The following is a 20330-nucleotide window of genomic DNA, read 5'->3' as shown; positions in this document are numbered from 1 at the left end:
TGTCTGAAAAATTTTCTACTTACTATTCCAAAAATAAAATACAATTTTTCAAATTTAGAAAAATTAAAAAATAACAATAATTATCATTAGAAAAAATTATTGTTCTGGCCTTGAGCTCGAATCGAACCTTGAATCACTCCTATAAAACTTTTGAGACTAGTTTCTCGGTTAAAGCAACAAAAACATTGATTGGAAAAGGTCTCTGGTCTATTCGAGCACCAATGAGGGCCTTACTGTAATAACATTGATATAATTGATGTTAAAAGTGCCTCAAGTTCCTCTTGTCTTCTTCGAATAAAGTAGGTAATAAAATGATTTTAAAAAAGACAGCAGTTACTGTTAGAGCTGTAATAAGTTTTAAATTTTTAAAGTAAACTAAGCCACTGTATAATGTAATCTCCCATTTCTATTCATTTACTTCTTTTTATACTCAGCTGAGCAGAGCTCACAGAGTATATTAATTTTGTTCGCCTAGCGGTGCCCTGTAACGGCATAAACTAATCGAGATAGATATAGACTTCTATATCAAGATGATCTGGGCGAAAAAAGAATTCATTTAGCCAAATCATCCGTCCGGCCGTCCCACAGAGGTATTTGAGAAATCTGGGCGGCCAAAATTTTTTTTTGGCTTTAAATAGTTTATTTATGTTACTCATGGTGATTTCAGTTATATTTAACTATTTATTTTATTTTATTATATATGGGGTATTCCATCCCATTTCGACCAATTTTGAACACGACCCCTTTAGAATTGGCTGAAAGTTTTTCTTCTTTTTCTAGCTTACGAAAGACGTTTTTCAGCAGTTTTTCAAATTTTTTCATCCAACTCAAAAAAAGTTATGAATTTTAAAAAAAACACCGTTTTTGTTTTTCAAAATGCTATAACTTATTCAAAAATTGACCTTTTCGGATCATTTTTTTTTTTTAATATGTTTTTAAATGTACTTTTCGGAAAAAATACAAAAAAAGTTTTAAAGTTTTTTTTTTCAATTAAATAAAAAAAAAATGAGCCAATAAGCTATTGCTAAGATTACCGATTTTGTATTACTAAACTGTACCTGAAAGTTTTAAATAGCTACGGCTAAATAAAGAAGCTAATAATAATAATAATACCTTTAATTTGATAGCCATATCGTACAAACACATTCTAGAGTCACCCCCCCTTCCCCCCCACCCCCCCTACCCCCCACCCTTTATGGGGATATCTCGAAAAGGCGTCCACCTATAGAACTATGAAACACTCCCTTTTAAAATACTCTTTAATACCTTCCATTTGATACACATGTCATACAAACACATTCCAGGGTTATCCTAGGTTCCTTTTCCTAAATGGGGATTTCCCCTTATTTTGTCTCCAAAGCTCTCAGCTGAGTATGTAATGGTCGGTTACACCCGAACTTAGCCTTCCTTACTTGTTCTTTTTAACTTTCGTTCTACTCTTACTGTTCCTCTGCTTGCCTTCTTCTTTTATATGTCCCGATTCCTTTTTTTATTCATTCTCTGCTTTTCTCGGTATACCTCTTTACCTACACCTTAATTTCTCTCTCCTGCTCTTTTTTTATTCATTCTCTGCTTATCTCGCTATACCTTTTTACCTACACCTTAATTTCTCTCTCCTGCTCTTTTTCCCTTCTACTTTACAAGTCTATTTTTATAATTTCTCTTCTCTCCTTCATAAACTTCAAATTGTTATCTAAATTGTAAATCTTTATTATGTCATCATTTTACTTGTATCAATTATACGGGGGTTAGTACATTGAATGCTTTGCCCGCTAAATGGTAAGATATTTAATTATGAAATTTTTTATTATGTTCTTTTGCTTGCTTTTTTAATTTTGTTATAGCATTTTATAAAGTATATAAACTACAATGGTATGGTATTCGATTTTAACTACAGATGTGTGTATAATTAGAACCTAATGAGAAATTAAGTGTTTTAAAGTTTAAAATATGAGCGCTTTAATACGAATTTCATTTTTTCTTCTCATATTTCTTTAGCTCGAGTATATATGTATGTGTCTGTATATGTCATAATGAATATTGTATATTAGTTTATGTAGCATCTAATTTTTATATGCGAATTTGCGCATAATTGTTATAAATTTCAAATTTCAAGTGAAGCATTATTGTGCCAAAGAACTACACAAATATTTAACATGGATTGGTGGTTTAGAGCAGTTGCTGCTAACGCCGCCAAAGCTTAGGCGTAACTCTTTTTCCCATTTTTTTTTTTTATTTTTCTCTATAATTAGTACATTTAAATGTTAGGCATTTTTATATTTCCATTGCTTTATTGCTTGTTAGGCGTATTTATATTATTTCGAATTTTTGTTTTTCGTCAAAATATTTTCAGCACTTTTTGCAAATATGCATAGATTACTTGTCCATGTAAGTATTAAATTTATACATATTACCTGTACAATATTTATGTACTTTACTTTGTGTACTTCTGTATTACATCATCTTATAAGCGTTTCCCTTCTGGTGCCTCTTTAATCACTTATAGTGCATCCCAATCAATTTGATTATTGTAAACCTCTTCCTCTAGCCATATCGAATAGTTTTCCTTAAAATACTCCGTCAATTCAACTTTGCGATCCCACCAACCTGAATGTCCAAAAAATGCAAAATCGGAGTGTGATAGTATTTCATCACTTGGAAAGCCACATTCAACACCATAATCATTTAACTGTGCATGTCCATTACCGCCACCGCCAGTACCACCGCCACCACCAAAACCATTCGCATCATTGCCGCCTCCCATGCTATTACCACCAGCACCCATATTTCCAGTTGAGTTATCAGAGTTTCCAGAATTTCCATTATTACCTCCTGCGCCACATTTTTGTGTAGCCTCTGGGTAACGTCGCAAGTTGAAACGATCTACACATGCACGTAGTGTACATTCTTCAGCTTGAAAGTCCCATGGTCGTGATTCCAAATCATTACCAAATGCCCAATCATCGTTTAAGCGATGCCGCACCTTTGCATATATTGCGCTCATTGTTTTCATATTTGATTTACGCCATTGACGTCCCAAATATTTTGTTTGCATTTTTAACAATTTCAATACATACAACTGCATCATGGCATGACGAACTTTAAGCGTTTTTTTTAATATTGGCGCCGATTTAAAAACGACTAACATCATAACACGTGAATGCTTCCACTTAATCAATTTATTGAGTATACGTAGCAAATTGATGCAAGAGAAGACATTGCGCCATGAATAGTATGGCTTATCAGAGATATCACCACCATAAACGAAACTTTCACCCGAAAGATCTGGTTGTTCGCCAATTACACATGAGGGGAAATCCAATAATGGTATGGTATTTTTCATGCCCACATATTCAGTAATGGTTTGATTGAAGAATTTTAATACCAACGGTATACAATTGGCGAAAACAAGATGTTGTGACATAAATTCAAATTGATAAATGTGATTAATTTTGAAATGTTTCAAATAAAGTAAAATAATTGCAGATACAGCTTTAACAATGATCTCTTTGTGACGACTCATATCAACAGTTAACTTTTGCGAATCTGTAATGGGCATTTTTTTGGGTAACACATCAGCCATTATATTTATGCTTTCGGTTTTTGATTTCGATGTAGGCGATGCTGCCAATAAAACTTTTAATAATGCAATCATATATTGTGGTAAATTTGGTAAAATTGCTTGATAGAGTGTTTCGGCGGGATTTGTAGGTATCTCATCTTCTTGTGTAGAAATTGGATTACGTGCAATTTCTTCTTCTTTCTTTATTTGTATATCAGCCAAACTGACATACATATGTCGTCGTAAAGTTTGTACGCCCTCGTGTATAGGCTGTGGCAAACCGGCTAAACTTTCATGATCATCAATTAATGAATAGCCAATAAATTTATTACGCGATATATCCAAGAATTGATCGATGTCCTTTTGTCTTACTTTCGATGTCCACGGTAGTCGTGTGGTAACTTGCAGGGGCGGCGGTTGTGAAAAGCTTGGTTGATTATTTGGATTCACTGTGTTTGCAGAGGGATCCTCAAATTGGCGATAAAACTGGGAAATATCTTCCTCTTGATTGCCATTGCCGCCATTATTGCTTGAAGGCGCACTTTCATTGCCCGGTGTTAATTCTATGTCCATTTGCTCTTGTTCGTCGAGAAAACGTTGCTTCATCAAGGAGCGTCTACAGAAAAATAAATAATTGAAGAAAGGAAAATTGAAAAATTAACTTGCAATCCTAACTAGTTTTTGCGGGGTTCTTCAATAAAAAATTAGGGGATAGGGTATTAAATATTCGAGAGGTATTTGGGACATCTCCCATTGTATTGTTAAACTTCGGAATAAAATTTCTAGGTAAAGATGAAAGGTAAACGAACACCAGTTTTACTTTGGTTCAAAGCTGTCGAAACTCGGTGTTTGACAATAACTTAAAACAAGATGCCTAGGGTTTGCTAAAACTACAATAACTTTTAAAATTAGATTCCCCAATTTTGCTAACAAATATTTTATATTATTTATATTTGATCTGTATTTAATTAACTTCTATTTATATATATTCTATATTTAATATGATACTTTCACCTTGATAATCTTCTATTATTATTATTGTTACCAAAATTATTTACCTATCTGTTATACTATAAATGATCTTGGAGCTTATTGTACTAGCATTCTTTGTTTAGACCTAGCAAATTACTCCCAATAAATTTCATACCCAATATATCAATATACAACAGCTATAAACAAATATATTTTTGACTTAAGCTCACCTAAATGCGTTACGTTTTGGATTTTGATTATCCAATATATCGGTAGCGGTAGCTGGTGGTGAGCTAGCACGCATATTTTTTGTTACCTCCAAAGTATCTTCAGTGACCGGTTCAAGGCCTGCTTTCAGTCGATACTCATTTTTAAGATTTTTTAAAGTTTCCATACCTCCCAAACCAAGCAATGTTATTTTCCATAATAATAGTACAACTTTCTTCATAGGAAAATGTGGGGCAGCTCCACTACAAAAACGAGTTATCATTCCCAAAAGCTTCACTGCTAGCAATTCTCCATCAGGTAGTGGACTATTAATTTCTTGTATAAAAGCGTCTGCAATTTGTTTGTAGTCTTCACTATCCTTCTCAAACTCATCACGTATAGTTTCCGTAATTATATACAATACAGAAAGTATAACACGTAAATCGGTCGAGTCTACCAATGTTACGTTGGTTATCTTAACAGCTACTATATCAGGCGAACATGCACTCTCTATTTCCATATTAAGTAAATCTATAAATGATGAAAATACACCTAGTTCGTATAGCACTATAACATTATCACGTGTAAGCTGATGTTGCTCCTCATCCGATTGTACTTCAGCCCAACAACCTTGCGCCAAATAAAGTATACAACGGGCGGCTTGCATACGAAATGCACGACTTGATACTTCAAGTTGATCGATTAACTTCATTATAATACTACGTTGTGATGCAGAATTTTGCTTTTGCCAGTTTGGTGGCAAATCATACATTTCCATTTGATCTTCAAAGGCTTTTACATTTTGTTGTAGTTCATTGAACTCCGTATAGCTATACAATTCTGCAATCTCATTCTGATACGTATCTACGTCGGCATATACAAAATCCAAATCAGGCCCATCACAATTCCCATCAACATCATGCGTATCTTGTTCGAAAGAGTTGTTTATAGATGATAACATCATTTGTCAATCCCTTCTGGCACCTTGGCCCCACGCTATCAAATACCGCACTTGATTCGTTTTTATAGTAGTTTCCTTAGCGGTTGTATGTTTTAAGAGCTGCGTAGTACTGCCTTCCTTAAGTTATACATTTTAAATATTTTATTAAAGTCTTGGTTAGAAGTTAGTTCACAATTTTTAGATAAATTAACCTTTTTCTTGTAGTACTCCTTTTACCAGAAACCCAATTTGTTGAGGCAGTCAGAGTGTTTAATTTTGTTCTTGTTTATGCTAGCTCTAGTTACTGTGGCGCCCAACGTTAATTTCCGCTTGCATTTTAAATAAAAATGTTGCCAATCTCCTCATAGCTACTTATAAATAATTCCTTTAAAATGTTTTTATTTGGAATAATACAAAACTAAATTTTCCAAATTTGAGAAAAAATTTGTATCTGTATTATGACGGAAATTTTCTTTTGACAACCGATACAATCCACAAATAGTGTATACATTTCGGGAATCTCCAAAAATTCGGCTTTTTTTAAATAAAGGTAGCAAACGATCAACAGCCCAAAAGGCCAATTAATGGTGACTTATCCATAACCAGATAAATAAGCTGATTGAACCAACCTTATGGAAATCAATGTAATCGATTAATAGTGCCATACCATAACGCTAAAGCTATAATCATATCATAGCCAACCAATTGGTTTTTGGTTTTTCGCCATATCCATATCCTAAAAATATTTGAGTTGGTGAATCTATTAACTTTTTGTATATTTTATTTATTGTTTTGGATACGTTTTGACTAAGATACTTAGTTTTTGTGGAATATGCTTGTAACTTTTTGTGTTTTCCTCATTTTTATGAAAATGTCAGCTGTTTAAGTTTATGGCACCATTAATCGATCACAATGGAGATGTTAATGGATATGGGTATGGTTACGGCTATGGCCTTAGGGTTAAGGGGCTGATTAATGGTGACTTATAAGCCATAACCAGAAAAACGGCTGATAGAACCTACCTTATGGAAATCAATGTAATCGATTAATGTTGCCATACCATAACGCTAACGCCATAACCATACCATAACCAACCAATTGGTTTTTGGTTTCTCGCCATATCCATAACCTAAAAATATTTGAGTTGGTGAATTTAATAACCTTTTGTAGATTTTATTCATTGTTTTGGATATATTATGACGAAGTTCCTTTTTTTTTGTGGAATATGTTTGTAATTTTTTACATTTTGTTAATTTTTATGGAATATTTACGATTTTTTGGTTAAGGCACCATTAATCGATCACATTGGAGATGGTTATGGATATGGATATGGTTACGACTATGGCGTTAGGGTTAAGGAAGTTTAATTTGGATTTAAGAAAGTTTAACTGGCCCTCAAGGCCTGCAATTACTAAACTTCGGCTAAAGGGTTAATTAAACTTCCTTAACCCTAACGCCATAGTCGTAATCATACCCATATCCATAACCATCTCCAATGTGATCGATTAATGGTGCCTTAACCTAAAAATCGTGAAAATTTCAAGAAAATGAAGAAAACGCAAAAAATTACATACATATTCCACAAACAATGAGTATCTTAATCAAAACGTATCAAAAACAATAAAAAAAATATACAAAAAATTAATAAATACGCCAACTCAAATATTTATAGGTTATGCATATGGCGAAAAATCAAAAAACAATTGGTTGGCTATGGTATGGTTATGGGGTTAGCGTTATGGTATGGCACCATTAATCGATTACATTGATTCCCATAAGGTAGGTTCAATCAGCTGTTTTATCTGGTTATGTTTTATGGTTATAAGTCACCATTAATTAGCCCTTAAATGTGCGGCGATGTATTGAACTCATCTGCCAAGCGAAGCGAACGGTGCAATTAAATTTTTTTTGCGATTTGCTCAACATGCGTTGAGGGTGATTGGCGTCGACTAAGCTGATAATGCAAGATCAAGCAGTTAAAATTATCGCCACACTTGTGTCTTGCTACACACGTCAAGCCTAGCCCGTAGTTGCAATTTAGGTAACTTAAGATGGATTTACATAAATTATTTGCTTGCGTTCCCGTTGTTATTGTTGTTGTAGGGATAAGGACACTCCCCGAAGGCCCCATGAAACTTTCTAGGCCATCCCTCCTTCCCACACCTTAGATCCATAAGGAACTTGGGGTCTCCAGAGCCTGGGCTGTCAAAGAAACAGGATTGTAGAAGCTATATATTGCACTGGCAATCCCTTAAAAGTGTTGCGCTACACAACCCCTTGAATCAATTTGGTATTTTAGTTGCCTCTTACGACAGCATACCTGCCGCGGTATTCTAAACCCCCTAACCCGCTGCTGAAAGGGACAAGAAAAGGGCCGTCTTGCCTCTTGCCTATGAAGCAACGAAAGCGTGATTTTAAATGCAGGAAGCATTTATCTTTAAATTATTTATAATCGCTTGCCCAGCACTGAAGTATTGAAATGCAACTCTGATGTGGAACTTTATATCAGCTGACCATGACAATTCCATTCGCGACCAATTTTTCAAAAAAGTTTATTCATCGTTGTAGCCGGTTATAGTTTTTGTTATTAATTGCAATTAAAGAAATATATACATAAGTAAGCTAAAAACAATTTTTATATTTTGCGGTTGATTAAGTTAATCTATCATTGGTAATTCTATACGACAGCACGACACTGCTAATACGCGTCCAAAAATATCGAAAGAGGTGTCAAAAGACGCGTATTAATCTCGACAACAATGATATAAAACCGGAAAATAAAAATTTTGTCTCTGTCCGGAGATATTTGCAGTTAAAGTTGGCGATTTTCATCTGGTTGTTGCCAATGCAAAAAGGTCTGCGCAAAAAACTGGATTTCACCCCCAGTTTCGGAGGAACCCGCGGGTCATTCTTCGGTTTTTCGTGAATATTCTTTGAACGAGTTAATATTTTTATTTTCCGGTTTCGGATTATTAATACTGATGTCAAGACGCGTCGATATTTTTGAACTCGTATTAGCAGTGTCATGCTGTCGTATAGAATTACCCTATCATTTTATAAGTTTGGTGGATACACATACAACGAATTCATAACCACTACACAAAATTCTCTTTACATTCTGGACTTTGTACTAGACAAATAAAAAAATTTAATATTATATTTTTGTGTAAATTAAGCGACTAATCTGTTGCGTCCACATTTTTACGAAGTCTATTTGATTCTTGATATTTCTATTATAAGCTTATTTTTAAGTATTTCACAATTACCACCAATGGCTAGTATGGTGCATTTTTTTATCGGCGCACTTGTCACTGCATTCGGAACATATTACTACTACAATCATCATGTACAAGTAAATAATTAAAAAAAATATTTATATACGTCCATATTAACATACATATACTATAGTAACTGTTGTATAATTTATTTATGTACAACGCGAAAACTAACCTATCATAAGTACTAACATTTATACAACCCAGCGGGTCAGGGGGTTAGAATATACCCGCGGTAGGTATGCCTGTCGTAAGAGGCGACTAAAATACCGGATTGGCCTGAAGGTTTAATGTTGCTGTGTTACCGGAGCGTACCGGATCTGTAAACGGCAAAGGACCATCACATCGATCACTCCCTAAACCTTCGGGGAGCAACCGTATCGCTACAACAACAACAACAACAACTAACATTTATACTATGTATATGCGGAAAGGTGTTAAAATTAGTGTGTATATGAGGTTTGGTCAATAAAATGCTGACTCATTTTATAAAATAGCTCCATATGCCCTCACCAAGCACGTATGTATATCATGTGTATTAGGCTGTGCCCTATTTATATAGTGCCAGTTTGCAATAAAGCGTTTTTTGCCTTTAATTTTCCAAACCATGAAAGGAACACTGAAACAAAAGCCATGTGTTACGTTACAATATCAAGTGCTTCAGGGTGTCAGGGTGTTGTTCCCCGCGTTGGGCTTTGAGCGCACCTTGTCCCGCCCCAAAGCCGAAGGCTCCCAAGTTGTAGCACTAGTTAAACTGAATACGTCCGTAGTGTTACCAGAATTTTGTTTTAACGCCAAACTGAAAAACCCTATCAAAAACCAGGACCTATGTTATAAAATAACTCCGTCCTCTTGGCAAATACCAGAAGCTTCCTAGGATTTAAGCCACTTGCTGCATCACTCCTAATAGCTGGAGTCAGAGCCTGGCAAACGCAGGGCAAGAGCACTGAAAGTTAACACGATTGCAGCTTGGACTATTTTCTTCCAGGGTTTCTACTGCTTTGGTTACGGCTATTATTTCCGCTTGGAAGAAGCTACAGTAATCCGGCAGCCTGTAGGATCTGTTTATTTCCGGATCAGCCCAGTATACCGCAGACCCCACTCCTTCCACTACCTTGGAACCGTCTGTGTACACATGTATCGCCTCGTCCGCCATTTGAGCACCCTTGCGCCAACCGTCCACCTCTATTGTGGCCTTAAGATCGCCCTCGAAGTGCAGATAGGGAATCAGGTAGTCTGTTCGTCTTGTGATTGATGACGCTAAACTACTATGGTCGGCGCTCAAGCTGCCCCGAGGCACCGAGCCTGGTTGCAGTTTTTAACGCTATGTTCTTTGCTACCAGGTCTACAGGTGGAATGTGCAGAATGACATACAGTGCAGCTGTCGGGGTTGGCCTTTTGTGACTGGCTGTTGTGTAAAATATGTTGTGGGGTCGTTTTTTGTGGGCCAAATTAATTATGTTTTATTTGGTCCTCACAACATACTTTGTCAACATACCTTGTCAGACAAAAATGTAATTTTTCACTTCTTGTTAATACATATATGTACCAGTGCTGTAAAAAGTTTGAATCAATTGAATGTGCATTCTCTCAGCATTCTTTTTAAAAATTGTGATTTATTGGTTGCATATTATAAATCTCCATTCCTGAATGGCTCAAAATACCTTAACTTAAATCTAAAAGTGTGTGAGTTATTGAATGGTAAAATATAATTCAATATAGAGTGGGAATGTAGGAACCATTCTCAATCTTTAATGAATGTAAACTTGAAATGAATGCACACTTTTTTCCATTCAGTACTAAATACTTTTTCCCCAGTGTTCTTTTTATACTCAGTTGAGCAGAGCTCACAGAGTATATTAAGTTTGATTGGATAACGGTTGGTTGTACATATATAAAGGAATCGAGATAGATATAGACTTCCATATATCAAAATAATCAGGATCGAAAAAAAATTTGATTGAGCCATGTCCGTCCGTCCGTCCGTCCGTCCGTCCGTCCGTCCGTCCGTCCGTCCGTCCGTCCGTTAACACGATAACTTGAGTAAATTTTGAGGTATCTTGATGAAATTTGGTATGTAGGTTCCTGAGCACTCATCTCAGATCGCTATTTAAAATGAAGGATATCGGACTATAACCACGCCCACTTTTTCGATATCGAAAATTTCGAAAAACCGAAAAAGTGCGATAATTCATTACAAAAGACAGATAAAGCGACGAAACTTGGTAGATGGGTTGACGTTATGACACAGAATAGAAAATTAGTAATATTTTGGACAATGGGCGTGGCACCGCCCACTTTTACAAGAAGGTAATTTAAAAGTTTTGCAAGCTGTAATTTGGCAGTCGTTGAAGATATCATGATGAAATTTGGCAGGAACGTTACTACTATTACTCTATATGTGCTAAATAAAAATTAGCAAAATTGGATGAAGAACACGCCCACTTTTTAAAAAAAAATTTTTTTAAATTCAAATTTTAACAAAAAATTTAATATCTTTACTGTATATAAGTAAATTAAGTCAAAATTCAACTCCAGTAATGATATGATGCAACAAAATACAAAAATACAAGAAAATTTCAAAATGGGCGTGGCTCCGCCCATTTTCATTTAGTTTGTCTAGAATACTTTTATTGCCATAAGTCGAACAAAAATTTACCAATCCTTCTCAAATTTGGTAGGAGCATAGATTCTATGACGGTAACTGTTCTCTGTGAAAATGGGCGAAATCGGTGGAAGCCACGCCCAGTTTTTATACACAGTCCACCGTCTGTCCTTCCGCTCGGCCGTTAACACAATAACTTGAGCAAAATCCGATATATCTTTACTAAACTTAGCCCACGTACTTACCTGAACTCTCTTTTTCTTGGTATAAAAAATGGGCGAAATCTGACCATAACCACGCCCACTTTATCGATATCGAAAATTACGAAAAATGAAAAAAATGCCATAATTCTATACCAAATACGAAAAAAGGGATGAAACATGGTAACTGGATTGGTTTATTGACGCAAAATATAACTTTGGAAAAAACTTTGTAAAATGGGTGTGACACCTACCATATTAAGTAGAAGAAAATGAAAAAGTTCTACAAGGCGAAATCAACAGCCCTTGGAATCTTGGCAGGAATACTATTAGTGGTATTGTATATATAAATAAATTAGCAGTACCCGACAGATGATTTTCTGGATCACCTGGTCCACATTTTGGTCGATATCGCGAGAACGCCTTAACATATACATCTAAGGGCCACTCGCTTTTAAAACCCTCATTAATACCTTTAATTTGATATCCATATCGTACAAACACATACCAGAGTCACCCCTGTCCCACCCTAATGGCGATATCTCGAAAAGGCGTCCACCTATAGTCCTAATGCCCACTCCCTCTTAAAATGCTCAGTAACACCTTTCGTTTGATACCCATATCGTACAAACATTCTAGAGTCACCCCTGGCCCACCCTAATGGCGATATCTCGAAAAGGCGTCCACCTATAGACCTAGTGTCCACTCCCTCTTAAAATGCTCAGTAACACCTTTCGTTTGATACCCATATCGTACAAACATTCTAGAGTCCCCCTGGCCCACCCTAATGGCGATATCTCGAAAAGGCGTCCACCTATAGACCTAACGCCCACTCCCTCTTAAAATGCTCAGTAACACCTTTCGTTTGATACCCATATCGTACAAACATTCTAGAGTTACACCTGGCTCACCCTAATGGCGATATTTCGAAAAGGCGTCCACCTATAGAACTAAGGATTACTCCCTTTTAAAATACTCATTACCACCTTTCATTTGATACCCATATCGTACAAACACATTCTAGAGTCACCCTTGGCCCACCCTAATGGCGATATCTCGAAAAGGCGTCCACCTATAGACCTAATGCCCACTCCCTCTTAAAATGCTCAGTAACACCTTTCGTTTGATACCCATATCGTACAAACATTCTAGAGTCACCCCTGGCCCACCCTAATGGCGATATCTCGAGAGGGCGTCCACCTATAGACCTAATGCCCACTCCCTCTTAAAATGCTCAGTAACACCTTTCGTTTGATGCACATATCGTACAAACACATTCTAGAGTCACCCCTGGCCCACCCTAATGACGATATCTCGAAAAGGCGTCCACCTATAGACCTCATGCCCACTCCCTCTTAAAATGCTCAGTAACACCTTTCGTTTGATACCCATACCGTACAAACATTCTAGAGTCACCCCTGGCCCACCCTAATGGCGATATCTCGAAAAGGCGTCCACCTATAGACCTAATGCCCACTCCCTCTTAAAATGGTCAGTAACACCTTTCGTTTGATACCCATATCGTACAAACATTCTGGAGTCACCCCTGGCCCACCCTAATGGCGATATCTCGAAAGGGCGTCCACCTATAGACCTAATGCCCACTCCCTCTTAAAATGCTCAGTAACACCTTTCGTTTGATACCCATATCGTACAAACACATTCTAGAGTCACCCTGGCCCACCCTAATGGCGATATCTCGAAAAGTCGTCCACCTATAGACCTAATGCCCACTCCCTCTTAAAATGCTCAGTAACACCTTTCGTTTGATGCACATATCGTACAAACACATTCTAGAGTCACCCCTGGCCCACCCTAATGACGATATCTCGAAAAGGCGTCCACCTATAGACCTCATGCCCACTCCCTCTTAAAATGCTCAGTAACACCTTTCGTTTGATACCCACACCGTACAAACATTCTAGAGTCACCCCTGGCCCACCCTAATGGCGATATCTCGAAAAGGCGTTCACCTATAGACCTAATGCCCACTCCCTCTTAAAATGCTCAGTAACACCTTTCGTTTGATACCCATATCGTACAAACATTCTAGAGTCACACCTGGCCCACCCTAATGGCGATATTTAGAAAAGGCGTCCACCTATAGAACTAAGGATTACTCCCTTTTAAAATACTCATTACCACCTTTCATTTGATACCCATATCGTACAAACACATTCTAGAGTCACCCTGGCCCACCCTAATGGCGATATCTCGAAAAGGCGTCCACCTATAGACCTAGTGTCCACTCCCTCTTAAAATGCTCAGTAACACCTTTCGTTTGATACCCATATCGTACAAACATTCTAGAGTCACCCCTGGCCCACCCTAATGGCGATATCTCGAAAAGGCGTCCACCTATAGACCTAATGCCCACTCCCTCTTAAAATGCTCAGTAACACCTTTCGTTTGATACCCATATCGTACAAACATTCTAGAGTCACCCCTGGCCCACCCTAATGACGATATCTCGAAAAGGCGTCCACCTATAGACCTCATGCCCACTCCCTCTTAAAATGCTCAGTAACACCTTTCGTTTGATACCCATACCGTACAAACATTCTAGAGTCACCCCTGGCCCACCCTAATGGCGATATCTCTAAAAGGCGTCTACCTATAGACCTAATGCCCACTCCCTCTTAAAATGCTCAGTAACACCTTTCATTTGATTCCCATATCGTACAAACATATTCTAGAGTCACCCCTGGTCCACCTTTATGGCGATTTCTCGAAAAGGCGTTCACCTATAGAACTAAAGCCCATTCCCTTTTAAAATACTCATTACCACCTTTCATTTGATACCCATATCGTACAAACAAGTTATAGAATCACCCCTGGTCCACCTTAATGGGGACATCTCGAAAAGGCGTCCACCGATAGACCTAAGGCCCACTCCATCTTAAAATGCTCAGTAACACCTTTCATTTGATACCCATATCGTACAAACAAATTCTAGAGTCAGCCCTGGTCCACCTTTATGGCGATATCCCTAAATGGCGTTCATCCATAGAACTATGGCCTACTCTCTCTTAAAATACTCTTTAATACCTTTCATTTGATACACATGTTATACAACCACATTCCAGGGTTACCCCTTTCCTTATTTTGTCTCCATAGCTCTCAACTGAGTATGTTATGTTCGGTTACACCCGAACTTAGCCTTCCTTACTTGTTTTTGTATACTTTCATTGCCATCAGATATGTTAAATCGATTTAGGAGTTGGGTGCAAAAAAAGGCGTAAAATTTGTCAATAGAAATAATAGCGCCTTCTTATTATTCAAGTAGTTTAATATTTAAGAATTCATGAGCTTAACACCGGCTTATAACAATTGAATATTCAATCATTATTTTTGAAAAGAAAGAAAAATTTACTGGCATACTGCGGTTTTAACATTTCTAAAACTGCCACATAATCATCATCAGTCAATTTCGAATGTGATCAAAGGCTTCACTGATATTCGAACCGCGAATCACAGTGAAACTGCAGTTGCCTTAAATCATGGAAATATGCAGGAAATGTTTCTTTTTCTGTTTCTCTTTAAACTTCGCAAAGACAATCTATTGCTTTCTTGCTATATGTATGTCAAAATGGTTCTATATGTCCTACTTATTTTGCTATTGTAGTAAAATGGATATTGTAAATGAACACATTGTGCATTGACCAAGTAGAGTAAATTGTGGATATTTTTTTTGCCGATAATATAACAAAAACAGATACTTGAGTTTAAGTCGTTTAAATTTAAATACATCAAAATACATATGTCTATCCGCGATTTCGTTGGAGCTTCCTAATTCCAAGAATTTCGATAAATATATGTCTAATTCCATTGCATCGTCCTACAGCGATTCAGACTTTTTCTATTCACCTGAGTCACCTTCCCAGTTTTCCTTCATATGTGCCACGAAAAAAAAAATTTTCATTGGGAGAAACTCTTCAGTGGTTATTAATTTCCCTCCCCACAAAGAGATTGACTGGCTCCATCGGATTACAGTTTTTTACAGCTGATGTTTTGACAGTGTTTAACGGAATAAAAAATACGACCCGAGTGATTGAGAAGGACCATTAGTCTCTCTGCCTATTTGCATGGCATTTGTAGGTTGAATTCTATCTTACTTGAGCAGATTTGTATTCGAAGTTAATTTTCTTTGCTATCAACAAAGCTGCAACTACCTATAGAGCCTACTTTAAATGACTGTAATTACAAACTATTGTGTTTAGAAGAATATTTTTCTTAGAAAATAGAGAAAAATAGTAGCTGTTGCAATTTGGAAACTCACAAACCATTATCTATACAGTATTTGACCATAAACCGCTAGGAAGAATATATGAAGGAACTTAAGAGCTTTTATAATATATATCTTTCATTTGTTTAATCAGCAATTGAGGACGTTCAAATGTAGATTAGTACTTTTTTCTGCAAGCTTTCTATATGCCACATTGGCAACACTTATTTAGAACGATGACAATTTTCGAAACAGGGATGTTGAAATCTTTGTCATTTGCTTTTTTTATACTCAGTTGAGCAGAGCTCAAAGAGTATATTAACTTTGATTGGATAACGGTTGGTTGTAAAGGTATAAAGGAATCAAGATAGATATAGACTTCCATATATCAAAATTATCAGTATCGAAAAAAAATTCGATTGAGCCATATCCGTCCGTCCGTCCGTCCGTCTGTCCGTCTGCCCGTTAACACGATAACTTGATTAAATTTTGAGGTATCTTGATGAAATTTGGTATGTAGGTTCCTGGGCACTCATCTCAGATCGCTATTTAAAATGAACGATATCGGACTATAACCACGCCCACTTTTTCGAAAAATCGAAAAAGTGCGATAATTCATTACCAAATACGGATTTTGCGATGAAACTTGGTGAGTTGAACTTATGACGCAGAATAGAAAACTAATAAAATTTTGGACAATGGGCGTGGTACCGCCCACTTTTAAAAGAAGGTAATTTAGAAGTTTTGCAAGCTGTAATTTGGCAGTCGTTGAAGATATCATGATGAAATTTGGCAAGAACGTTACTCTTATTACTATATGTATGCTTAATAAAAATTAGCAAAATCGGAGAACGACCACGCCCACTTAAAAAAAAAAAAATTTTTAAGTAAAATTTTAAAAGAAAAGTTAATATCTTTACAGTATATAAGTAAATTATGTCAACATTCAACTCCAGTAATGATATGGTGCTACAAAATACCACAATAAAAGAAAATTTCAAAATGGGCGTGGCTCCGCCCTTTTCCATTTAATTTGTCTAGGATACTTTTAATGCCATAAGTCAAACAAAAATTTACCAATCCTTGTGAAATTTGGTAGAGGCTTAGATTCTAGGACGATAACTGTTTTCTGTGAAAAAGGGCGGAATCGTTTGAAGCCACGCCCAGTTTTTATACACAGTCGACCGTCTGTCCTTCCGCTCGGCCGTTAACACGATAACTTGAGCAAAAATCGACATATCTTTACTAAACTAAGTTCACGTACTTATCTGAACTCACTTTGTATTGGTGTAAAAAATGGCCGAAATCCGACTATGACCACGCCCACTTTTTCGATATCGAAAATTACGAAAAATGAAAAAAGTGCCATAATTATATACCAAATACGAAAAAAGGGATGAAACATGGTAATTGTATTGGTCTATTGACGCAAAATATAACTTTAGAAAAAAAACTTGGTGAAATGGGGGTGACACCTACCATATTAAGAAGAAGAAAATGAAAAAGTATTGCAGGGCGAAATCAAAAGTCCTTGGAATCTTGGAAGGAATACTGTTCGTGGTATTACATATATAAATAAATTAGCGGTACCCGACAGATGATGTTCTGGATCACGCTAGTCCACATTTTGGTAGATATCTCGAAAACGCCTTCACATTTACAACTAAGGGCCACTCCCTTTTAAAACCCCTCATTAATACCTTTGATTTGATACCCATATCGTACAAACACATTCTAGAGTCACCCCTGGTCCACGTTTATGGCAATATCTCGAAAAGGCGTCCACATATAGAACTAAGGCCCACTCCCTTTTAAAATACTCATTAACACCTTTCATTTGATGCCCATATCGTACAAAAAAATTCTAGAGTCACCTCTGGCCCACATTTATGGCGATATACCTATAGAACTAAGGCCCACTCCCTTTTAAAATACTCATTAACACCTTTCATTTGATACCCATATCGTACAAACAAATTCTAGAGTCACCCCTGGTCCACCTTTATGGCGATATCTCGAAAAGGCGTCCACCTATAGAACTAAAGCCCACGCCCTTTTAAAATACTCATTAACACCTTTCATTTGATACCCATATTGTACAAACGCATTCTAGAGTCACCCGTGGTCCACGTTTATGGCGATATCCCGAAAAGGCGTCCACCCATAGAACTAAGGCCCACTCTCTTTTAAAATACTCATTAATGCCTTTCATTTGATACCCATATAGTACAAACAAATTCTAGAGTCACCCCTGGTTCACCTTTATGGCGATATCTCGAAAAGGCGTCCACCTATAGAATTAAGGCCCACCCACGCTCTTTTAAAATACTCATTAATACCTTTCATTTGATACCCATATCGTACAAACAAATTCTAGAGTCAGGCCTGGTCCACCTTTATGGCGATATCCCTAAATGGCATCCATCTATAGAACTATGGCCCACTCCCTCTAAAATACTCCCCTTAATATACTCTTTAATACCTTCCATTTGATACACATGTCATACAAACACATTCCAGGGTTACCCAAGGTTCTTTTTACTACATGGTGATTTTCCCTTATTTTGTCTCCACAGCTCTCAACTGAGTACGTAATGTTCGGTTACACGCGAACTTAGCCTTCCTTACTTGTTATTATTAAATTTTTAAGAAAATTTCAATAAGAATACTTTTCCAGTTAACTTCTTTGTGCTTTATTACCATTTAGATATCGAAAAAAACGTCATTACGGACAATAATTAAATTTGTGTGTAGATATTTTGAAGTGGCTTTAATTCAATGCAACCATGTGATATTTGAGCGGGTTTTGTGCATGTACGACATTTTTCATAACTGATTGGTACTAGAAAAGTGTGTGCACACTCAGTAAAGGCTGCAATCATTTGAATGCTTATTCTGTGTTGAAAAATGTTTGTGTTTCATTCAATTACTTCATTCTTTCTTCGAATGAGTTCAAGAGTGCATTCTTTTTTTCCCACTACTGAATGAAGAGTAGGTTGACTTTTAAGCCACATTCCTTAACAAGGAATGAAAGAATGAAGAAACAGCATTCTTAAATCAATGATTTAAAATTTCAAATGATTGCACACCTTCACAGCTCTGATATGTACATATATCAGGCATGCTTAACCAACGAACCGATATCATTTCGTTACGATAATTAACGTTAAGAACGTCAAATTAACGAAATGATTTTGTTTCGTTTTCTGCCATATCAAAACGAAATCAAATCGTTTATGTTGATTATTATTTCAAACTATGCTGGCAAAGCTGATTGATGGGGGAGTCATTAAAGGTGAAAGCATTAGCCAAGCTGATGGCAACTTTTCTCATACATTTTGACAGTACGAACATTTCTCAGAGTATTTTTGACATACCCACCAACGAATTACACAAACAAATTACATTGAGTGGCTAATATTTCGAAGTGTTTCAACGGAAACGGTGAACATTTTTTGATAAACGATTAGCTTAACGTTAAGGTGCATCCCTGAATTCCTTTCGAAAAGTTGCAAAAACAACAACAGAAGAGTGAAGTATATTTAGCAGAGTAGAGTGGGTCTTTTGCATTTCCTCATCCAAATAACTCAATCAAATAATTAATATTTGGAAAAACACGTTTTTACGACCTTCGCAGGTATCAATAGGAAGTGCCTCGGCATCAAAAAGTTCGACGCTTAGGCAGACTCCAATGTATATGCACAAGTATATATGTATATGAATATGCTTGAATATGTTTACAATACGGATATGAACTTTGTAGTAGCTGTGTTTTTTTATATCTATATACGTTTACGCTTAAAATTTATATGGACTGCTAAACGCCAAACTTTATCTGAAATTGCTGCGCATAAAATTAGTACTCCTAAATTTCAATACGCATTGTACTCATATGGAACTGAAATATGTGTCTATGTTTCACCACTACACAAATTCTATGTCCTCGTGTTCCTATGTCACGTGAACCAGATACGGATAGAGATTTAACTTGCAAATACAACAACAATATGAACCATATGGTTCATGTGTTATTGGAACACGAGGTGTATCACCTCTGAGTCCACTATTCACCGCAACCCATTCAGCTATACGTTATACACAGGCCCGGGTTTTCAGTACAAGTTCAACTCAGTTTGTCAGTTAAACTACGCTTAAACTTACTCTGCAGTTTTTCAGTATACTTTAACTGAAGTTTAAGCTGAGCTTAAGTGGCCGATCTGGCAGGGTTAATCTCTAGTTAGCCTATTACTTATTTGCGTTCGTTCGAAATGGCGTGGAATAAACCCGACAAACATTTGGGCTTGAATCCTATTAGAGCTCATGTTGATAATTAGGAATACTTCT

General features: G+C 36.6%; 2 protein-coding genes across 7 annotated transcripts in view; one reads left to right on the top strand and one right to left on the bottom strand.

Annotated features, from left to right (window-relative positions):
- Nucleotides 1-2271: 2271 nt before the first annotated feature.
- Nucleotides 2272-9089, bottom strand: Strip (striatin interacting protein). 3 transcript variants are annotated; one of them, XM_067788216.1, is made up of 3 exons: nucleotides 8948-9089; nucleotides 4765-5819; nucleotides 2272-4178 (listed from the first exon to the last, which is right to left on the bottom strand). In XM_067788216.1, exons 2-3 carry the CDS (start codon nucleotides 5703-5705, stop codon nucleotides 2501-2503), a joined length of 2619 nt encoding a protein of 872 aa, XP_067644317.1. In that variant the 5' UTR covers nucleotides 5706-5819; nucleotides 8948-9089; the 3' UTR covers nucleotides 2272-2500. The 3 variants fall into 3 exon arrangements, with proteins under 3 accessions (XP_067644317.1, XP_067644315.1, XP_067644316.1); XM_067788214.1 differs by lacking the exon at nucleotides 8948-9089 and adding an exon at nucleotides 5894-6208; XM_067788215.1 differs by lacking the exon at nucleotides 8948-9089 and adding an exon at nucleotides 5894-6208 and having other exon boundaries at nucleotides 4765-5815.
- Gtpx (Glutathione peroxidase homolog with thioredoxin peroxidase activity) overlaps nucleotides 8180-20330 on the top strand; it is a 76249-nt gene continuing 64098 nt past the window's right edge. The window contains exon 1 of one of the 4 annotated variants that reach the window (XM_067788222.1): nucleotides 8180-8298. Coding sequence is in view for 1 of the 4 variants with exons in the window: in XM_067788221.1 (XP_067644322.1) it covers nucleotides 8953-9033 (81 nt within the window). In the remaining 3 variants the exon portion in view is untranslated. Of the gene's footprint in view, nucleotides 8353-8921; nucleotides 9034-20330 lie in introns of those variants that run through there. The other 3 variants (XM_067788218.1, XM_067788220.1, XM_067788221.1) reach the window with 3 other exon arrangements.

This window comes from Eurosta solidaginis, chromosome 5 (genome assembly GCF_040869045.1).
Source record: "Eurosta solidaginis isolate ZX-2024a chromosome 5, ASM4086904v1, whole genome shotgun sequence".
In the NCBI taxonomy this organism is placed as follows: Eukaryota; Metazoa; Arthropoda; class Insecta; order Diptera; family Tephritidae; genus Eurosta; species Eurosta solidaginis.
The sequence above is the reverse complement of the archived record's forward strand: the minus strand, read 5'-3'. Positions and strand labels throughout refer to the sequence as shown.

Excerpts from the sequence above, each read along its gene's own strand:
- Strip (XM_067788216.1), bottom strand. The coding sequence starts at position 5,705 with ATGATGTTATCATCTATAAACAACTCTTTCGAACAAGATACGCATGAT. Across the intron at positions 4,179-4,764 it reads CCAAAACGTAACGCATTTAG|ACGCTCCTTGATGAAGCAAC; the intron begins GTGAGCTTAAGT and ends ATTTTTCTGTAG.